This window comes from Zootoca vivipara, chromosome 11, assembly GCF_963506605.1.
Source record: "Zootoca vivipara chromosome 11, rZooViv1.1, whole genome shotgun sequence".
NCBI classification, from domain to species: domain Eukaryota; kingdom Metazoa; phylum Chordata; class Lepidosauria; order Squamata; family Lacertidae; genus Zootoca; species Zootoca vivipara.
Window position 1 is genome coordinate 60,205,833 of NC_083286.1, and position 20,913 is coordinate 60,226,745.

The window sequence follows — 20,913 nt, forward strand, 5'->3', positions numbered from 1 at the left end:
TCTTTGGCATTTCAATGACACAGTCCAGCTGCACAGCATCATTCTCCAGACCCAATAATCACATGCACCCTTTGCAGAGACTGAAGCAAACATCACTTCCATATTCAAATGCATAAAGGAGACAAATGGACTTGTCGTCTTAGCCTCCTCTGGCTTTACATTAGATTAAATTATTTAGGGCGCATTCATCTGGTAACCTTTGCAGAACTGATGAATGAATACAGGAAGCAAACTTTCCGATGTCTTGCTGCCAAACTTCACGACCGGCTGGCACGGAGACTCGGGAATGCGCAATTGCACGCTAATGCTATAAGATTACTGCATGTCTCCATCAGAAAAGTGAGACATAAAGATGGACGGACGATCCCATATAATCCCTAAGTCTTGTTTCTCTCACACCCTGTTATCTCCCCCCTCTCGATATACCGGTAGGAGGGCTGTTGCAACTAACAAAAGACCTGCAGATGCTGAGGGTAGATTCTCTAGAAGAGTGGGAACTTGTGTTTTCTAAGTACAGTATTACATACAGGTAACTTGCAGATTAGGTGCATTTAACTTGCACACATTCAGCTTTATGCATGCGACAATTTAAAAATAAATAAATAAAAGGGGTGGAAAGGAGATGGGCATCTGGTGGAAAGTATTTTAACTATATGTGATTTTTGGTTTCATGCGCTATCCCCAGAATGCAACCTCCATCAAACACAGATAAGTCCGTTTATGGTCACCTCTATGATGAAGCGACACATTATCTATCTGCACAGGAAAGATTTCCTGCATGAGAAAGGAGGAAAACCCTATCTGTAAGGAACAGAAAAGCTAACGCATCCAATTGTGGAACTGAACTTATAAGCAGTTTTGATCATTGGTCAGACAAGGGTCACCAATGGAAACTGAAGGCACTACCTTCAAGACAAGGAAGCAAAGTCAGACATGCAGATCTGAACACGGCACTAAAAAGCCAAGTTCAGTACAACTGGCTTTGTTTCGAAGGCAAAATGATGGTGTGGGCACTACACGGTGATGCATGTTTACTCAGAAGCAAACCGAATTGAGTTCAAACCAGCCCTCTACCTGCCTTTGCGGGGGTTGCATAGCTGCCAAGTTTTCCCTTTTCTCGCGAGGAAGCCTATTCAGCATAAAAGAAAATCCCTTAAAAAAAGGGATAACTTGGCAGCTATGGGGGGGTTGTCCCGCAGCCCAGCTTTGAAGCCCAAACTTAGAAGAGAACTTTTCCCTGCATTTGTTGCTGCAGCAAAGGTCGAGGCAGCCCTCGAGGGATGATTCAGAGATCAATGCTGGCTACAATCACTGCCCCAGAACTAGAGAAGTGTAGTGCTCAAACACAGAAAGAGAACATTGAAAACCTTGGCTATGAAAGCACATGACACCCAATGAGAAAAACACAGTGAGTGCTGCCCAGTGATTGCTAACTGTCTCTCCCAGTGTAGGCACTTGTTATAAGGAGTTCCGCATTCGCATTAACGGAGAGACAGGCAGACCCTGTGCAACTCAGCCCATCCTAGGGTAGGGCTCAAGGACCCGCCCTCTGTTCCCCCCGTGATTATTAGCACTTCTGTACAGAACTCTGCTTCCGCACTTGAAGAACTATAGACCTGGGTCAAACTAGAAAGGTTGCCAGGGGACACTTTTTCGGAGCACCTCTGTTGAATTTCAGCTAGTGTCACCCTGTTTGCTGCCTGTTTTGGGGCCCCCTCTCCCTCCTGCCTTTGTGCCATGTGAACCACTTTCAAACCTCTCTCTTAAGCTTGCCATCCCCAATAAATGTCTGTTTCAAACCTTGCCTTGGCTGGTTTCCTGGCTTCTTTGATGCCCTGGCCTGATCCTGCTCCACCTCTGAGCTTCATCTGAGAGCACCTATGTGACTGCCGTTAATGCAGGCTCCCAAGGTCTACTTTCAAGGACAGAAGGCCAGGTCCAGGTCTCTGCACCCTCCACCCCACAGTCTTTATTGACTATATTGTCATCCCATGATGTTACTTCCATTCTTTTTGGCTTGAAGCATTTAATCCGAGAGAGGGGAGGAAGAGGTGGAAGAAAATATGTTTTTTAGCATTCGGCAAAGCCCTTTAGACAAATCATAAAATATACTGACACACGAAAGTGCTTAACAGAGGAGCACAAGACCAGGGTATTACCTGAGGCCCCCACAAGTGCCATTCATCACGGGGGCCAAGCCGCCTGGTCTCATCAGCACTTCATCAATGAGCAGTTCTTCTGAATTAGGAGGCTGGCCTTTAAACCTGGGGTGGGGAGAGAAGAGCCACATATCACAGTAAACATGCACGGTGCTAAGTAGCCAAACTTTCACCCCTTCTCTTCCTCTCCCCCTTTACACAGCAAGTAAATTAAACACTTAAACTGCAACCCTACCCACACTTAACTGGAAGTTAGTGCCATTGACGTCAACAGGACTTATGTTTGAATAGACATGCCTAGGCATGAGCTATCGACCTCCAAGCCAAAAAACCCTAAAATTATTTAGAATCCTGCATTATTTTCTGTGGAGGGGGCAGTTCCATGAATACTCCTTGATGTAGTCACAAAGCAGTGGGGCCAGGTCCTGAAGTCAAAAGCAGCGCTGTGTGCTTGCCCACCAGATCTCTCAATTGCTCAAGGAGTCACTGGATGAGGGCATCGGATGCGGGCTTTGGAATTCCGAATTTCAAAAGTCCTCAAAAATTTTGTTATTGCGACCAGCGAGTTCTGCAAATGTATTGCCAGATGGGCAAACTTGCAAAGAATGCCAGCTTCATTCATACAGCAACATTCCAGACAGAAGAATGGTTTGTTTCCATCCCTCCAGCCTCTGATAAATTTAACCCAGAAGAGAAAATACAATTTTTTAACAGAAAGAGCAATTTATGGAACATGCAACTGAGGCCACGAATAGGTTAGATGGCTTTAAAGAGGGTGAGATGATTTGGGTAAGAATGTGTTGAACTTGCCATTATTAACTAGAATGTCTCAATGGAATGTCTGTGGTCAGCAAGGGTGTGGCAATGAACGCCAGTTGCTGAGGAGGGAGAACTATTGACATCATGTCTTGTGTGTTCTGGGCATCTCAGAGGCACTTGGCTGACCAGTGGGGAAAACAGGGTGCTGAACTATGTGGATTTTTAGTCTGATTTAGCTACGGGGCTCTTCTTCCGGCACCATTACTGCTATCATGGGGGCTGGCAGCTGTGCCATTCTATGGGTGGCACCCAATGCTCTCGTTTCTTTAGGGCTTATGCTTGTGCAATGGAACTTTCCCCAGCTCCGTGCCCCACACCCTCCCCAAATCTGCTCTGGAAGTCTGAAGGGAAACCCACAACAGATTTAGGGGGAGGGGGGGGGCAGTTTTGTTGTGCAAGTGGCAGCACTACTCTGGAAACAAGCCTCTGTTTACAACTAGCTAGCTAACACACACACACACACACACACAAACAGAGAGTATCGAGACAAGCTGGAGAGCTGAGTTTTGCCAAAAGGAAAAGAAAAATGTTGTGTTTCTCAGCTAGTCTCTGCAGGCATTTAGGTTGTATTGGTGTACTTTAGCTGGGCTGAAAGTCGTGACTGCCTAGCAAAACCTTAAAAGAAAAAGAAAAAAAGTTTCCATGCCTCCAAAGATGGAGGTTGTATTTAGCTATCATGGCTAATACTGTTGAGAGACCCATCTATCCTCCATGAACTTAAATTAATCAATACATGGGAAGGAGCAGAGCGGAGACAGTAAAGGATGCCTCTGGTCTTCCTTTTGCAGCTTTTCTGCCAACCAGCACTTTACAGAACGTGCAATCTTCTCAGCAGAAGCTGGATGCAGCAGATGTGAGGATACACAATAAGAAAAGCGTAATTGCAGAGGCATTTAAGAGTCCCGTCGTTGGGCAGTGGATGCCCCACAGAGCACTCTGAGAACGACTTTCAAAACAACAACATTGCCTCGCGCAGACTTCAGGCCTTCCTTTTCTTCCTCCATTAGCAGGAACATATGCATGGATTTAAGATATTTGATCATTAAAAATCCATCTGCTCCTACTTAGTTCTTCACCTTTGTTTGTGACCCCAGTAGTCTTCTAAAGTACACAGCTCTGATTGCCTCTGATCAAACAGGCATTTTAACAGCCAAAGCAGCACAGCTTGCTTTTGAGCAGCATCTTACAGACAAAAGAAGAGATCAGGGAGGGAACCTTGGGAGCTACTCTGTCCTTGCTGGCCATTGACACAGAATGGGACCTCATTCTGAGCTTTTATGCATTTATTGGTGCCTGGAGCCCCCTCTCCTCTGTTGCCCCCCCCCAGTTAAGTTTGGGAAGGGGAAGAGGGCAGAGTGCCCCTTCAGGCAGCCTCCTCTACAAGGTTATACTTGCAGGGAGGGAAAGAGCAGGGCTGTGTCCTTTGCCCCTGCCTGGTTCATCTAGCAGGCACACAACTCTGTGGAAGAGGATCCCCAAAGAGGGATCAAGGACTGGCGTCAACTCAAGAGTGGTCTGATTTCAATTCCAAATGGGTTTAGGCATGTGGGGGGAGAGATGCTCCATTTTTTGTGTGATGCCCAGTCATGAAAACATAGACAGCTACTGCAAAGGGAGTCATGAAAAGAGCCACTGAAGTAGCTAGATACTGTATGTAGGTTTGTATATACCGTATATGGCAAACTTATATGACAAACACATGGTCAGATCCATGGTTAGGTTGCATTATGAGAAGCACACAGAGTGCAATGAGACTGAGTGTTGGGGGGGGGGAGGCTCGGTTAATTTCACTGTACACAGATTGTACATTGACAATAAAGGTATTATATTATTATTATTAGCTGCAAAAAATTATTAGCTACGAAAAATAACTGGTCAGGCTTGGCCAAGTCACCACCTTTTACTCCAACCTTAGATTAGAACAAACTTATACAACATCCCCCACCATCTGTCAATCTCAATATAAAGTTACTGCTGAATATTCCAAGGGCTGCTGGAAATGGCTTATTTTCACCTGGTATTGAAAAGGAACCATTCTCAGCACCTGCCTAACATCAAGGGGAAGATCATTCCACAGTCAGAGGGCCACCACCAAGAAGGCCCTATTACACATCGCTGTAGCCCAGATATTTTTGGGGCAACAACCAAAAGGGCCTCCTCAGTGGATTGGGACAATAGGAGACAAATGGCTACAAGTCCTCACACACAGAGAGAGAGGACTTGCAGGAGGCAAGGAGATGGTGGCAATTACAATGTCTGGCTTGTAAGGGAAGTCAAAAGCTCTGCAAACATCATTTGTCTTAAAGATCTCAAGTTAGTGTTTAAAGTAAGGGGACACACTATGCAGTTCACAACACTGTTTCTCCTTGGTTTTTGAGATTTATTGCCATTGTACTTCTCCATCCTCCAAAACAAAATTCTGTGCTAGACTGTTATGGAGATAAGCTTGAAAAATACGATGGTTCCATGTCTTGGAGTCTCAGAGGCCTCAGTACAACCAAGCTTCCAAAACACATGAATTATAAGCTTATCTCACACAAAAAGTAAAGAAAGGGAAGGAAGGCATCGAATGCAGGTTATTTTGTGATGAGATGGTATGGAAGTCGGTTTTGGTACCTCTTTGAAATCAAAACCTCCCTTGAGGAAATGCTATAATACTCGAAACATATCGGGCAATAAATAATCTTCTAGCACCTCTGAGATTTCTTCCCCTTTCTGCCTCACACTCAAGTACCCAACTCAAGAGTAGCTCTGTGCTATAAGTGGCAATTGTGTTTGCTGTGGGTGTGCTGGTGTTTTCTGCCGCAAATGCTTAAAGTGTGAATGACAGATGTGCGTCCTTCAACATCCATATACATGCACTGGGAAACCACAACACAAATCAGGGCTCTCAGGTGAGGGTACGCAGGTGTTTAGGCATGCATGCCTGTCATTCACATCTTAAGAATTTGCTGTGGGGAAAACCAGTATAACATCAGCATACCCACAGCAAATGTAACTACTACATAAAACGTGGAACCTCTCCGAATAACGCAGGCAGAGATTAGCAATCATGTCAGGTCAGAGCCAGCTGGGTACATGGTGTGAAGTTCAATCCACAAGTCAGTTGTCTACCCCTGCTCTCTACAGGGCACCTAGAAGTCACCCACCCACCCTTCTCAATTGATCTCTACTTGCACACCGGGATCACTCCTGTGCTTCCCCAGTACAACTCCCAGCTTCCATGTTTCAACTAGCTTTGAACTGCCTTCAATCTTTTTCATGCTTAATAGTAGTGACGGGGCAAAGAGAAGGAAGCAGCTGCTAAAGACTGACATAAATGGCTGAAGCAACTCTCTGAGACCTTGCAGTAGGGCATAGGATGTTTGCTTATGGGCACCAGAGAGTGGGAGTTCACTGAAGTACAGCAACACCCTCTTTTTGGATCAGCAGCATTAATCCCCCACGCAGAACAAGCCTGATGGAGCTCAGAATCTTGAAGAGGCTCGCAATGCATCGTATTCCTCGATGCCATCATTGCAAATGCTAAACTGCCACAGTATCTGAGCCATTTGCAATGTAGCTTTAACCAAATGGTTCCCATGACACCGCAGATGATTAAGGCAGATCACACATCTTTGTGGAACTAATGTCTTTTGGTAAATTAGAAAGCTTGTTGTCTTTTACGAGTTCTTCTGTGGCCTGAAGAGGAGTTTAAGAAATGCTCACCAACCCAGCACCAGATATCGGCCTAAGAAAGATGTCAACAGACCCACCCACCTTCCATAAACCCCGACAGAACTCGAGCAGAAGCCAATTTCCGATACTCCTCCCCAAACTCACCGATTGTAGTCAAGCCTGGATTGGTGGAGCTGCTGTTGCTGAAGCAGCAGTTTTGCCTCCTGCTTGGCTAACAGATTCTGAAGGCGTTCTTTCTCAATTTCCAGCTCCATCTTCTGAAGCAGCAGCTGCTTCCTCCTTTCTTCCGATAACCTTTTACCACGCTCCATTTCTTTTGGCCTCAAGTCCGTACTGCCGTTCAGTCCCGAAGTATGCGATGGGCATGAGCAACAAGCAAAGGATTCACAATGTGGTCCGGTGTGCACTTTTGGAACATGGCAGCCCTCTTGGAAAGAATCATGATCAGAGCTACCTGGTTTCTTGTGGAAAAAGCAAGTCTGAAGGGGACAGCTGTTTCTCCTCTGCTCCGCGGCAGGAGTCACTTTCCTGTGGGGAGGCAACTTTTGCCTTGTTGGCGAAACCACATTGTTGCACTTACCATGCAACCCATTGCCCAGCATGAACTCGTTCTGATCTTCTTGCTGATGACCCTGAACTGTAGCTCGATGAGCATGACTGTTCCTGCAAGACTGAGACACAGGCATATGGGTAGGACTTCCACGTGCCATTCTGTTGTTCTTGTAAAAGGCCTGTGGTCGAGCAATGCTAAGGTAGGATCCATCCATTTCCGAAGATGACAGAGGTTGACAAAGGCTTCTGTGGTTGGACATCTACAAGAGAAAGGCAAAAACCAAAACCAACCCACTTAAATTTTTTAAAATTCCATTAAAGATATGTTTAATTGTTTCTATTCTAGTTCTCTCCGCTGGCTCACAGCGTTGAAAACTTGTACCAGCACCAGTAAACTTGCAGCGGTTTGATGATCGACACCTAACGCAACTCAACAGAAAATGGGTTTCAAGTGGAAGAGAGGAATATGCTATCAAATCTGCAATTTAATTCCGTCTACACAGGTACAATAAATATAAAAACCACTGCCTGCAGGATTTGGGGCATAAACAAGGTACTTCAGCCTATCAAGGAGTTGCGAGTATCTAGGGTTACATAAAATCAACTTGAAGTGTGGCAAAAAAGCATTAAATGTTAATGTCTGAAAATGTTTAATTTTGAATACAGAGCCAAGAAATCCATTCAGCCACTATAAATACTGTCTGATTGGCCATTACACAGCAGGGGATTTGATGTAAAACATTTCACCTTGCGCTGAATGGGATATTACTTACTGTTGGAAATTTGATGAGAGTTTTTGAAATATCCTTACAGAAACACTGATAAAGAACTAGACCACTTCCTGTAAAATACGGTTCTACATCAAAAGCTGTCATTCAACTACAAAACACGTTTAAATCCTACCTCATAAGTGATTTCTTTTTCCAATTAAGTTGGGCTGGTGATGAGAGACTGATAAAACTCCGAAGCTAGAAAGACACGTTAATTTGCATTTCTTGACCCAATCCAAAATGTGGGGAGCGGAGGCGACCCGACTGGGCCCATATGTTAACGGGCACTAAAAATCCCAATATGTACCACAGAGCACTCTTGCACCATACTTCACTGAAGTTAAACAACTGCATTGAATGAGCCATCGCCAAGGCTTGCAACAAATGCTCAAAATGCTCTTTAAATCTGAGCATTTATTTCAGGAACAATATTGGACCAAAACTGTTGTTTCAGATTGGATTTGTGTAAGAAATTTCCCAACCTTTAAGTGTGTTTAAGCACAGAATCCAAGGTCTGCAAAGACAGCAAGAATGTTTTGATGGAGAGTATGGACAAGAAAATCTTAAAACGTTGTTCTGAAACTGTGTGTAACAACAGCCTGACAGCCCCTTCTCTATCACAACTTATAGCAAAAAAAAAAAAAAAAAAACACCCAAAGGGAATGTTCTTGGAAGGGGAAGGGGCTGGGAATGACTCCCTGTCCCAAACCATGGACAGCTACTGAACCTGGTTGACCCACATGGTCCGACTTAGCAATAAGGCGGCTTCCTAGAGGCAAAGAACATTTCCCACAATGCTCAAGGATTACACTTCCTCAGGGGAATGTACCCCCCTCCATCGTAAGATCTCAGGGAGGTTCACAGAATAAAATACAGGACAAAAATAAGTAAAACAAAACAGCAAAATAATAATCCCCCCTTCCCACCGACCCATTTAAAAGGCTGTAGGATATTAATCAGCCAAAGGCCTGGTTGAAGATGAACGCTTTTGCCCTGCATCTAAAAGAATATAATGAAGGTGCCAAGAGAACCTCCCTGGGGAGAGCGTTCCACAAGTGGGGTGCCACCACAGAAAAGGCCTGTTCTTGTGTTGCCACCCTCTGGACCTCACATGCAGGAGGCACACAGAAAAGGGCCTCAGAAGATGATATCAGGGTCTGGGTAGGTTCATATAGAAAGAGGTGGGCCTGAGCGGTCTAAGGCCCCTTTTTCAGATTTGTAGCATTTCCTTTGTCCAATGAGCTCAGGACATAGGTTTCTATCTCCTCCAACCCCCAATAACCGTGGGAGATAGATCACAAGGGTCCTTATGGCTGAAGGTGGTTTTGAACATGGGCCCATTCCAGTCTCCATCTGTAGCCTAGGTTTGTTTTATGGCTTACTACTCAGGGTTTGCCTGGGGTGAGACAAACCACGAGTCTGGGTTCAGACTCATTGCTAAGCCAAACCATGGCTTGGTTCACAGCAGCAGGGAGACCAGAGGAGGAACAACAGTTTTCTCTCTGTTTTCTCTTTCATGCTAAAGGCGTGGTTTGGCTCAGCATTGGGCGTTGTGGTCTAAACCACTGAGCCTCATGGGCTTGCCGATCAGAAGGTTGACGTTTCGAATCCCTGCGACGGGGTGAGCTCCCGTTGCTCTGTCCTAGCTCCTGCCAACCTAGCAGTTTGAAAGCAGGCCAATGCAAGTAAATAAATAGGTACTGCTGCATTGGGAAGGTAAACGGCATTTCCGTGCACTCTGGTTTCCGTCACGGTGTTCCAATGCGCCAGAAGTGGTTTAGTCATTGCTGGCCACATGACCTGGAAAGCTGTCTGTGGACAAACTCCAGCTCCCTTGGCCTGAAAATGAGTTGAGCGCCGCAAACCCACAGTCACCTTTGACTGGACTTGACCGTTCAGGGGTCCTTTACCCCCCCCCATATATCTGACTGGTAGTGGCACTCCAGGATTCCTAGCAGAGGCCTTTATGTTCACTTGCTGTGAATTGGAGATGCTTGAATTGAATTGGGATTGAACATGGTGTACTCTGTGCACAGCGTGTTTGTCCCACCACTGAGCTCTGGCTCTCCCTCTCCGGAGTGCTTTGTCAAGAAGTCGAAAATGGCAAGAAGCTCCTATTAAGTGCAGCTCCTGTGCTACAGCATGCAGCTGGGCACTTGGTCCAAACTCCACGTTTTGGCAAGTGTCAGACAAGTCAAGAAGAAACTATTACTTATTTCTCAAGCACTATTCAAAGTCTAAGCTAGCTTTGCCTGCCTTTATCCTCCTCTCCAAGGGAAGCAGTTTTGTTGCCCCTCATTGCCAGGTGCATTTCTGACACTCTGCAACAGGCTGCTGTTAAGCTATCAAGATAGTTATGCCAATCTTTTGTTGAAAGAGTTATTAGGAAAGAATTTACTTAGAAGAATATGCAGAATTAAAACTTAAGTGAAAGATATCTGGCATTCAGACTCATTCCTTTTATTGCCCAATCTTTTACTGAAATCTCCATTACAAAAAAAAAAAGTCTAAGATTAATCATTACAAAGCACCTAGATGGGACAGAGATTGCCGATATTAATACCCCAAGATAAATAAGGCAGATAACCATGTAAAAAGGTTAGTTGCCTATTTTCTTAGCAGGAGATAAAGTGCCATTGTTGCTCATGAATGATGTATGATGATGATTGCTGTATTTCAAGTGTGCCATACAAAAAAGAAAGGGGGGGGGAGAGACAATGAGAAGGTAATAGTAACAACTGCATTGTTCTCGTTTAGCACAGCGAGATCGGCAGGAGTGAAGACGTGTGGCTTACAAGGAATCTCTTACGGCAACGGAGAACGAATCTCTGCCAAAGCAGAATCCACAGCTTATGTGAGAGGTGCCTGCTTTCTGCTTGAAAATAATTATTGTAAGAACAATACACTGTCATTACAGTAATTGTTTTAACCTCCTATGCTAAGGATATTTCCAACAGAGGCCCAAGGGTCATAGCTGCCAAGTACCCCGTTTTCCCCGGGAAACCCCCGTTTTTACTTACCTTTTCCCGGTGGCCCCCCGTATCACTTCATCTCCCGTTTTTCTCCGTTATTTTCTCCTGTCAGCGGCCATTTTTTTCTTTCTGATTTGCCCTTCTATGGGCACCAAAAATGGACGCTGCCGGCTTCAAAAGTCGTATCTTACGCATGTCTGGCGGCCATTTTTGGTGCCCATAGATGGGCAGAGCAACACCGGAAGTTGCATCGACGCACTTCCGTACATGCGTAGAAGCGACTTTCGAAGCCGGCGACGGCCATTTTTGGTGCCCATAGAAGGGCAAAGCGACACCAGAAGTTACGCCGACGCAACTTCCGGTGTCACACGGCTGCCGGTCCCGGATTCTGCAGTCCGGGACTTGGAAGGTAAGCCAAAATGGCTTCTCAGGTGACACTGAGAACTATTTTCAACTTTGGTTATTGTTTTTTTTTAAGAAACCTTATTGAAAATTTTAAAAACAGTTATCAAATACAAAGAGTTGTCTTCCAAGACAAATACATGTACAAATGTTAAGTCTTGCATGCAACTATCCACACGACATCAAAACAGAGAATCTTTTATCTTACAATTTTAGTTCATCTCCACAGGGTATACATCAAACTAAAGCATTAAAATAATTTCCCCACAGTGGCTGCTGTAACGGAGAGGGGGGGAGATTACTGTATTTTTATTAATAAACAATATAAATTGAGACCATATGGAGATGAAATCATATTTCTTGTTATTCCTCTTATCACCTTCCAATGGTGAGTTTGGTTTCTCGTAGGTGCTATATCCACACATATTGGGTCCCAGTTTCTGTGGTGGGAGGAGGTGCTTTTTCCCAATGGGAAGCAACTATTTGTCTCGCTCTTCACATAAGAAGATCAATTCTTTATGCTTGGCATTTGGATTGATACCGTTTCCCACTTGACAGCAGGGCTAACACTGAATTGGGTACAAGATGATAGTGGTAAAAATCAAGGTCAGAAATCTTAAAAACAACAGACACTCCCACCACATATAAAGGAAGGTGCCTTTAAGCTTGTGCCCTCTCCAATTGGCACAAGGGCGAGACGGCGCTTGAAAGATGCAGGGGCCAGCTTATGTTTTAGGAAACAAACTCCTGCCTAAGAATTACTATACTCATTCATCTTCAAATCAACTACTTGCCTTGACTCTTGATGCTCAGTGAGCATCACTGGCTACTCTGGAAAAAAATAAAACCTCTGCAGCGCTCTGGGCATTCATTTGTGCTGCCCATGACCTGGAAAGGCCTCCGTAACTTAAGAGCCATCTGAGCCAAGGGCCTCAAAAAACAATAGGTGTTTGACAGGTCCCAGAACCCAAGTTTTGGATTTGCTTAGCTCTTCTCATCCCATCTGAATGCTCACCTGCACCTCTCTCCTTGCACCCCCCCCCCGAGTCTTCTCTGTTTCGCAGAGACCAGGGAAGAGACAGAGGCAACTCCACAATTTCTTCATGCTGCAGATTTGAAAGATAGGGCAGCGGGCACCTGCTTTCGCACAAGGTTTCAGATGTGGCATGAGTTTCTCTCCTGATGCCCCAACCTTCCCGGGAGGCCTGTGTATGAAGCAAGAATACCCCCTCTTCAAGACTGGTGGGACATCAGGACATCACAGGAGAGGGGCTGGGGTCTCTCAGTGCAGCATCCGGCTCTCCTCGTGACAGCACGGCTAGCTTGGTGTGCTCCTTAAGGGGCGCTGGGCATGCTTCTTTATTAGAAGCTTGTTATTGTAGCTTGTGAATTGTGGTGGAGGAGACTCTTGAGAGTCCCATGGACTGCAAGAAGATCAAACCTATCCATTCTGAAGGAAATCAGCCCTGAGTGCTCCCTGGAAGGACAGATCGTGAAGCTGAGGCTCCAATACTTTGGCCACCTCATGAGAAGAGAAGACTCCCTGGAAAAGACCCTGATGTTGGGAAAGATTGAGGGCACTAGGAGAAGGGGACGACAGAGGACGAGATGGTTGGACAGTGTTCTCGAAGCTATGAACATGAGTTTGACCAAACTGCGGGAGGCAGTGCAAGACAGGAGTGCCTGGTGTGCTCTGGTCCATGGGGTCACGAAGAGTCGGACACGACTAAACGACTAAACAACAACAACATTGTAGCTTGTGAATATTTCAGAAGACATGGGCACCTTTCCAACCGGGAAGGCGGTTTAAAGTTGGCATTAAGCAAGCCAAGGCCTTTGCGGAAAGGAAAGTCCTGTACTCTGTGATATAGCATCTGCTTTTTATGCAAAGGCTCCAAGTTGAATCCCAAACCTCTCCAGGTAGGCCCACCCTTGAAATTCCAGAGAGGAGCTCTCTGCATAATACTGAACTAGGTGGACTGGTGCTATGACTCCATATAAAGGCACTTTCCTATGTTGCTGAAAAGCAGCCTCGGGAGAGGCGAAACGAAAGGAGGGCTCCCTCTCTGGTTTGGTTTTCCGTGTGGCAGTTGAGGAAGGTATCGCACATGCAGCGATACCAACCTCGACTGCCACATGGAAAACCAGACCGCTGGTATTTTGCCTTTCTGTCAGCCATGGCATAGACCTCTTTCACACAACAAAAACATTCCCTTGACAGTGCTTGGCGCAGAAATTAGAATTCAGCGTGTTGCCGGCTTTATCAACATGCAACGATGATGAAAAAAAATAAAAAAAATAACGGAGTGGTTCTGACTTCAATTTCACCTCCCCAGCACTCCTGCCCTTTGTTTTACAGAGGGCTCGGCGGTGCAAGACCTAGATAAATATTTCAGAAACAATACTATTTGTGAGCAGATCAGGTTGCCGCCATTTCCCAGTGCATTTGGAGTTCACGCAAAAGAAGGGCAGGCGAACGGCGGGCTGCATCGCTAAGTCCGGGGGCCTGCGAGCGCCGAGCCGTCGGCTGGCTGATCGGGAATGCAAAATGCAACAGCTGCAAGCTAATCTTTGCCAAAGCCCCATCCCGAATAAATGGAGTGCATTCTCCCCAGCGCAATTAACTCACACACTCTGGCAGCTTTCTGCTAGAAGATCATCAAGGTAGATTACCTTCCAGCATATGAACTAAATACTTACAGGTGTTATATCATCCGTTATTACTTACAAACTTCTGCATTTAACAAGACATCCAGGCAAATGAATGATCTCATTTATGAATTATTTATTAGTGTTTCACAGCATGCTCCTGGCGTCATCCATGGCCTTTTCCAGGTCATATGACACCAATTAGAGCTGAATTTTAAATTATTCAATAATCTGAACTCTCTTGTCATTTAACATATAGATATCAATGCAGTAAACAAGTTAAGTCTAATGGGCCCCGGAGGTTTGCACACACACACACCCCGCTTCCTAACCTGCACCCCCCACCCCAGCTCCCCTCCCGCCCATCAGCCGCAGAGGCTTTGCTCCGCCGTCGGAATAAGAAAAACAACAGAATGCAGCAAACACACACATTTGCAAGGTTTTAATATCAGTTATTTCGGCCTGCCTTAGGGATTTCATATCGCCACTTACAAGCACTGAATTTAAAAATGTGTAAGTCTTTAGCTGCAAGCTTCTTCTTTTTATAAAAAAAATGATACCAAAAAGCATCTTAAAAGGGTATATCTGGGATAAATTGCACCGAAAGGTTTACCCAATTTAAAATGAAGCAAAAGAATGATAGAAAGCACGGAGTGTTGTTTAAAAGCTAGACCCTTTCACCCCTGCTGGAGGGGGGGAAATGCCAACATTTCTTCTTTGAGAAACAATACAGGTTTTGGGGAAAATTATAGTCCTTGCTGTTGTGTACACAAGGAGACAGGTGCCCAACATGTCTTCAGTTATGAGCTGCAATATTTTAAATTCATGAACTTTCTCGTAAGGTGAAGGTGCTCAGCCTGTCACAGTCCACTTTACCTGAAGCCAGAAAGCCACTAGGTTTGACGTTCCCATCCACAGGCAAATAGCTCACAAGGCTTGGGCCGATGCACCATCCTCTCAAATACATAGACAAAGCTACCTTGGAGCACATCAGTCTAGGTACGGTCTCCTCTAAACGGAAGCACCACATCTTTCCAGCAGAATTCTTTTCATTCAACTCAGGCTCCTTTCTTAAAATGGAGACACCAGGGACACTACCTGCAAACACACTTAACACATGTTCCGCATCTGTAAAGACTCAATCACCTAGTGTGGCAGCATCTGCACTTTGGAACTCCCTGCCTATTGAGAGTAAGCAAGCACCTTCATTAATAAATCATCATCATCATCATCCTTTTATTTGTATCCCGTCCTCCCCAGCCGAAACGAGGCTCAGGGCGGCTAACATCAAATATTTAACGTTGGTATAAAACAGGGGTAGGCAAACTCAGGCCCGTGGGCCGGATGCGGCCCAGTCGCCTTTTCAATCTGGCCCACGGACGGTCCGGGGATCAGCGTGTTTTTACATGAGTAGAATGTGTCCTTTTCTTTAAAATGCATCTCTGGGTTATTTGTGGGGCATAGGAATTCGTTCATTTCCCCCCCAAAAATATAGTCTGACCCACGACATGGTCTTAGGGACGGTGGACCAGCCCACGCTGAAAAAGGTTGCTATTATCAAACAATAATTAAATTATCTCCTAAAAACAAGTCAGGATCAAATTAAAATCTAATCAGATGGCTTTCCACAGGATTAGGGTTGGGAACACTAAATGCTCATCAGGCTCAACAGTTTACGCTGCTCTTATATGGGCCTGTGAGAATGCTGGGAGGCCTCTTTCATACTAGTTCTTATACAAAATGAGAAGGGGAGTCAGGCTGAGCCCTGACCAAAGGCCTGGCGGAACAACTCTGTCTTGAAGGCCCTGAGGAAAGTTGTCAAATCCCGCAGGGCCCTGATCTCTTGTGGCAGAGCGAGGCCAGCCTAATCTCCCTGAGGCCTGGGATCTCTAAAATGTTGTTATTTGCAGACCATAAGGTCCTCCGTGGGGCATACCAGGAGAGGCGGTCCCGTAGTATGAGGGTCCTAGACCATATAGGGCTTTAAAGGTTAAAACCAGCACCTTAAACCTGATCCTGTACTCTACCGGGAGCCAGTGCAGCTGGTATAGCACTGGATGAATGTGATCTAGTGGTGAAGACCACATAAGGAGTCTCGTCGCAGCATTCTGCACCCGCTGGAGTGTTCATTGTGTTCTTTCCATTGCCTGCTTTAAAAAATTCCCCACTTTCACCCCAACTAGGAGGGACCTTGCTCCCTAGACACACCCCTTTGATACCCAACCAATCATAGCACTCGGCAAGAGAGAATCTCCTGGAGATCCCATCCCATCTGTTTCAAACCGACAGGAAATGGGTCTTCTAGGTGGTGGCACCTCCCCACTTGCAATGCCCTCTTGTTGCATATCTGACAAGCCTTATCTCTACTGTCTTTTCGGAGCCTATGTAATACCTTTTTTTAAACAAGCCTTTTAAGAGATGCTTCCCCCAGTGTGCATCCGTATTGGATTTGGAGCTGTTAACCTGCTCACTGCTTTTGGGAAGTTCCATGGAGAGTGATTCATTAATGAAAGAGAGAGAGAGAGAACAAAAATTCATGAATCACAGTTTTCCTTTAGAGAGGAAAAACTATTTAGACAAGAGGTGCTCAGAAAAGAGCAGAATAAGATTTTGGCAATACTTGCATATAATGGTTCATATTCCTCTTCACTGAGCCCCATACTCTTGCCTCTTGCCTTTTTCTCTACCTGAACAGAACAGCTCAAAAACAACAGTTTGTGTTAATGTAGCTTAAGATGTAAGGAAGACAGAGGGCAGAAGACAGGGAAGAGCACCCAAACACCAGGGCTGACACATTTGCCTTTACCATTTTGTCCGGTTTTCGCAGCTCCACTCCAACTGATGAGTGCTATTTGCTGCACCTTCCCAATGTTATGCCATCTAATGGTTCCATCTGCTCCCTTCATCTCTCAGTGCGCATTTTGGGCTCAGAACTTCCAATAAGCTGGATATTCTTTGGCATGTTCCTCTCCTGGCCTCACAGCTACCTTTCTACTAAGTTCTGGTTGATATTTATTTGGGGCCTGAGAAGTGGGTGGTGAAGACATAAATGGAATAAGCACAGGGAGTTTCAAGCTTGTTTCTGTCTTCCATTAGTAGCTCATCATCTCAACTAAATGGATTTGAGTGAGTTTCCTCCCAATTCTGAAATGGCTGTAAAGCTCCTCTAATGCTGAGTGCTACTGGCAAACTAATTTGCATTCGTTCCTTCAAAGGGGGAAATTCCCCAGCTACTACCAATGACACAACCAACACAGACTCCTTGGTTTTTAGTCATTCTGTGTTTTCCTTTAGATTGTTCAAAGCATTTTTTTCAGAAGTTGTTTTGGTCTTTTATTCTTCACACGCCTGGTGCAAAGCATGGTTGCCCAGACAAGAGTTTGCCACAGGAAAGCAGCTGGTCTCCAAGGCACACAGCAGCTATATCATTTTGTTGATACAAACACACACAGCTGCTCTTCTGGAATTTGAGTTTTCTTCATTTTTCCTGCACATCAGAATGACTAGGATTCTCCCCCTTTAGCATCTTCAATGCATCCTTTCCTTGGTCCATAGGACCGGAGCTGTCAACTAGCTGCTAACAGCAATTAAACAGCCCCCCAATGGAATTAATGCAAGTTTCATCACATCTTGGCCTCGCATTTCCAGTTACCCCTCACTGTTACACTTCTGTACTTTCTTTAACATCATTTCCCAGATAGCAATTTCAGAACACATTTAAAAGCGAACCTACACAAATTTTGCAACAGATCAGAATGATGCTTCCTATGGTCTAACAAGAAAAGAAGGTTGAGATCAGAGCAAAGATGTCTAGCTTTAAAGAAAGCAAGACTCAGAAAACATTATTTTCTCAACATATTTCACTTGAAAATAAAGGAAGGAGGGCAACCAAGTCTAACTAGCAGTGTGCCATTTCACAAGCATCACACGTTGGGGATCTGATCAGGCAGCTGAGTTTCTCCACACATTTGCCTCCTACACTTTCAAAGCTTAGTAACACTCCTGAGCTCTTTTGATAGAAATTAAAAAGTTTTTTGTAGCAGGTGGGAATCACACTTGGAGAAGTGGGTCAATGGAACAGAGCATTTGTTAACACTCCTATTCAGAGAACATCCCTGGCTATAGACTCTTCACACTCCCTCTTCTTGCATTGGAGATGCTGGATTTAGAGCAGAGCGTCTTGCTCGTTTTGTATGTTTTCGTATGTTTATGTTTTGTATTTTTATGAGCTTAAAGCTGCAATAAAATTTGAGGAAATTTGAGAGCAGAGCTGAAGATATGGGGCAGCATATCCCTGTGCCAACAGAAGCACAGAAATAAGGACTCTTGGCTTCCAGGAACTCTAGCAACCTCAATTTGCACCCCAGCAACTGCAGCAATGCCTATCTAGGGTCAAAGCGGAGTTAACTGCACCGAAAAGCACAGTAGCAATGTCACAGATCATTCTACATTACTACAGCACACCAACGTTTGCAACTACATTTAATAAATTTGGCTGATATGATGGGGCTCGTATTTAGCTCCTCTGTGATCTGAGTTTGTACTACAGGCAATGGCCATTTCACATGGCGGTTCTGTTCACATGGCGGTTCTGTTTGCGGACTGTGCATAATCACGCCCTGCCCACCTTCTTCCCTCTTCTAGATCCACAAGGACCCACGCGCCAGCAATCACACGTCATTTGGACATGTCTAAAATGGTTGCCGCCTTTAGATATTACTTATAATAGATATTATTGCTGGAAGATCAAGATCCCTTTTGAGAGAGCATCGTTCCTTCTTTCTGGGACGAAGTGGGGCACACAAAGCTAAGTGTAACAGCATTACATTAGTGTGCATGCAACCCTGAATAGCACTCTACTGCTGAGACTTAAGGAGTTAGCAACCGATACTTGGAAAAAGAGATGCAAACACACTTCAAGTTAGTGTCCATTTCCCAGTTCCGTTCTCAGTGGCAGATGGCAAGCACTGAAAGAATGCTGTCAAAAAGATAACCGAACTTGCTCAAATGTGAGGCATCCCCCGCAGACCCTTTTTGGCTATAGATCTAGCATGTCTTTGCTGAAAAAGAATCAGAGTCAGAAGCTGTGCCAAAAAGACCAAAGGCTTTTAAAAAGCATCACCATATGCAAGAGAGATTGTTTTAGCGAAACAGGTAAATTAGGAAGGATATTTCCATAACAGAGGCATCCCGCAAAGCTGAAGAATTCCCCGGCTCTCTAGCAAAGGTGGCCCCAAGTGAGTAGACTCAAGCAGGGCAATGTCCTTGCAGAAGAGCATTTGGTTTTTGCTAATGATCCAGGTCCCTGGGTGATAATTCATAAAAAAAAAAAAATAAGAGCAAGCAGCAATTTTCATGTGGCTGCCCTTTTGATCCTACATTTGTAGGGAGCATTCCTGAGGCTAGCTAGCGGCGCCCCCGTGGCTCTGGTGGGATGACCTCTAGTCTGCCCCTCAAATGACAATCATGCCAAGGAATGACAACAAGGACTGCAGAGAGGTCGACCTGTCAGTGTGGTGCTTGAAAGGCAGCCTGGCTCATCATGATCATGACCTGACAAAAAAGTTACACAGAAGTTTCCGCTTTTGAAAAAGGTGAGTGTGTCTCTTTTCTGATGCATTCTCATGATGGTCAATAATATCAAGCAGGCCCAAGATACCAGGGGACACATACGCAACATACAACAAATCCACACTGTTTATATGCTAGCCCATTTGCTGTATTGTGTTCAGGATTTGTGCATAAAAATGGTAACTAATTTTTGAGATTCAAGAGAAGGTCCCCAGTTGCTTCTCCCACTGCAGGAAGCTCAAAAACGTAAGCCCAGGGGCCCCATTTGGGGCAGGGAGAGATTCATCTACACTCAAGATACGTTAGCGGTTTTTAAAAAACACACATGTGTTTTAGAGAAGTATTTGATGTGGTTACTTTTTGTATTTTATAGCAGCCAGCAATAAAGCTGCTCCTGAGAAATAATAGCACTCCTCCTAAAAATGAAGAGGGAGGTAGCCAAGCCTACTTAGGAAGAAAGCTCCCTAGAGAAGACCTTTGGGTAAGGAACCACTGATTTCAATTCAGGTCCAAGGCAAGTGACAGAGAACATGGCGGGTCCCTCGAATAAGCAGAGCCTAAGCTAGCCTTCCCCAACCTGGTGCCCTCCAGTTGTTTTCGATTGCAGCTCCGTTCTATTGTAGACACCATGGTCAATGGCAGAGATGGTGCTCCAGAGAAAAGCAGCTTGATGCAGATTAGGCCTATCACCAACTCATACACCACGTTTTTCCAATCCTGGTCGTGTCGTGTCCCGTCCCCCCCCCCTCGATGTGGTTGGACTCCAATTCCCATCATGCCTAACCACTGGACAGGTTGCTTAGGGTGTCACCAGACCTGCTAGTGCATCTATATACACACGCTCACATGAATTGTGTACTATTTTGAGGATCTCTACTGGAAACGATCCCATGCCACAGAGGTAATTGCAATGGACACAATTACTCTGTAATTAGATTTAAGAGCCTTTGAAAACAAATTATATGGTCCATGCCAAATGTTTGCCCATTTCATTTCTGCGCCAAAAACTGAGGTATCCGAAGGCCAAAATATTTCCTACATGATCCCTTAACATTCAGGGCTTTTGACCCCACCATTTACCCATTCTCTGCCGCTGCTACTTCAGCACCATTTGCCCCTTCAAACTTCAGTGCCTTTTTCTTTCTTGTTTAATCACATAGAGGGCTCCAGCCAACTGGAATGAGATACCATAATGGCACTTAGGAGTGTATCAGATTTTGCTACACGGCAGTGTTACTCAGGCAAACAAAGCCAACTGAGAGGAAGGGCAATACATCAGTTGTATCTGTGATCCTGGGAAAACAGGGTTACTACCGGTAATTGCTTTCACTCTGCATGGAC

At 45.1% G+C, this 20,913-nt stretch overlaps 1 protein-coding gene across 5 annotated transcripts in view; it reads right to left on the reverse strand.

Moving 5' to 3' along the window:
• KIAA1328 (KIAA1328 ortholog) overlaps positions 1-20,913 on the reverse strand; it is a 198,921-nt gene that overhangs the window by 53,540 nt on the left and 124,468 nt on the right. For all 5 annotated transcript variants that reach the window (XM_035100607.2, XM_035100609.2, XM_035100608.2 and 2 more), the window contains 2 exons: positions 6,801-7,468; positions 2,160-2,264 (listed from right to left, as the gene is read on the reverse strand). In XM_035100607.2, the coding sequence (XP_034956498.2) occupies positions 2,160-2,264; positions 6,801-7,468 (773 nt within the window). The remainder of the gene's footprint in view (positions 1-2,159; positions 2,265-6,800; positions 7,469-20,913) is intronic.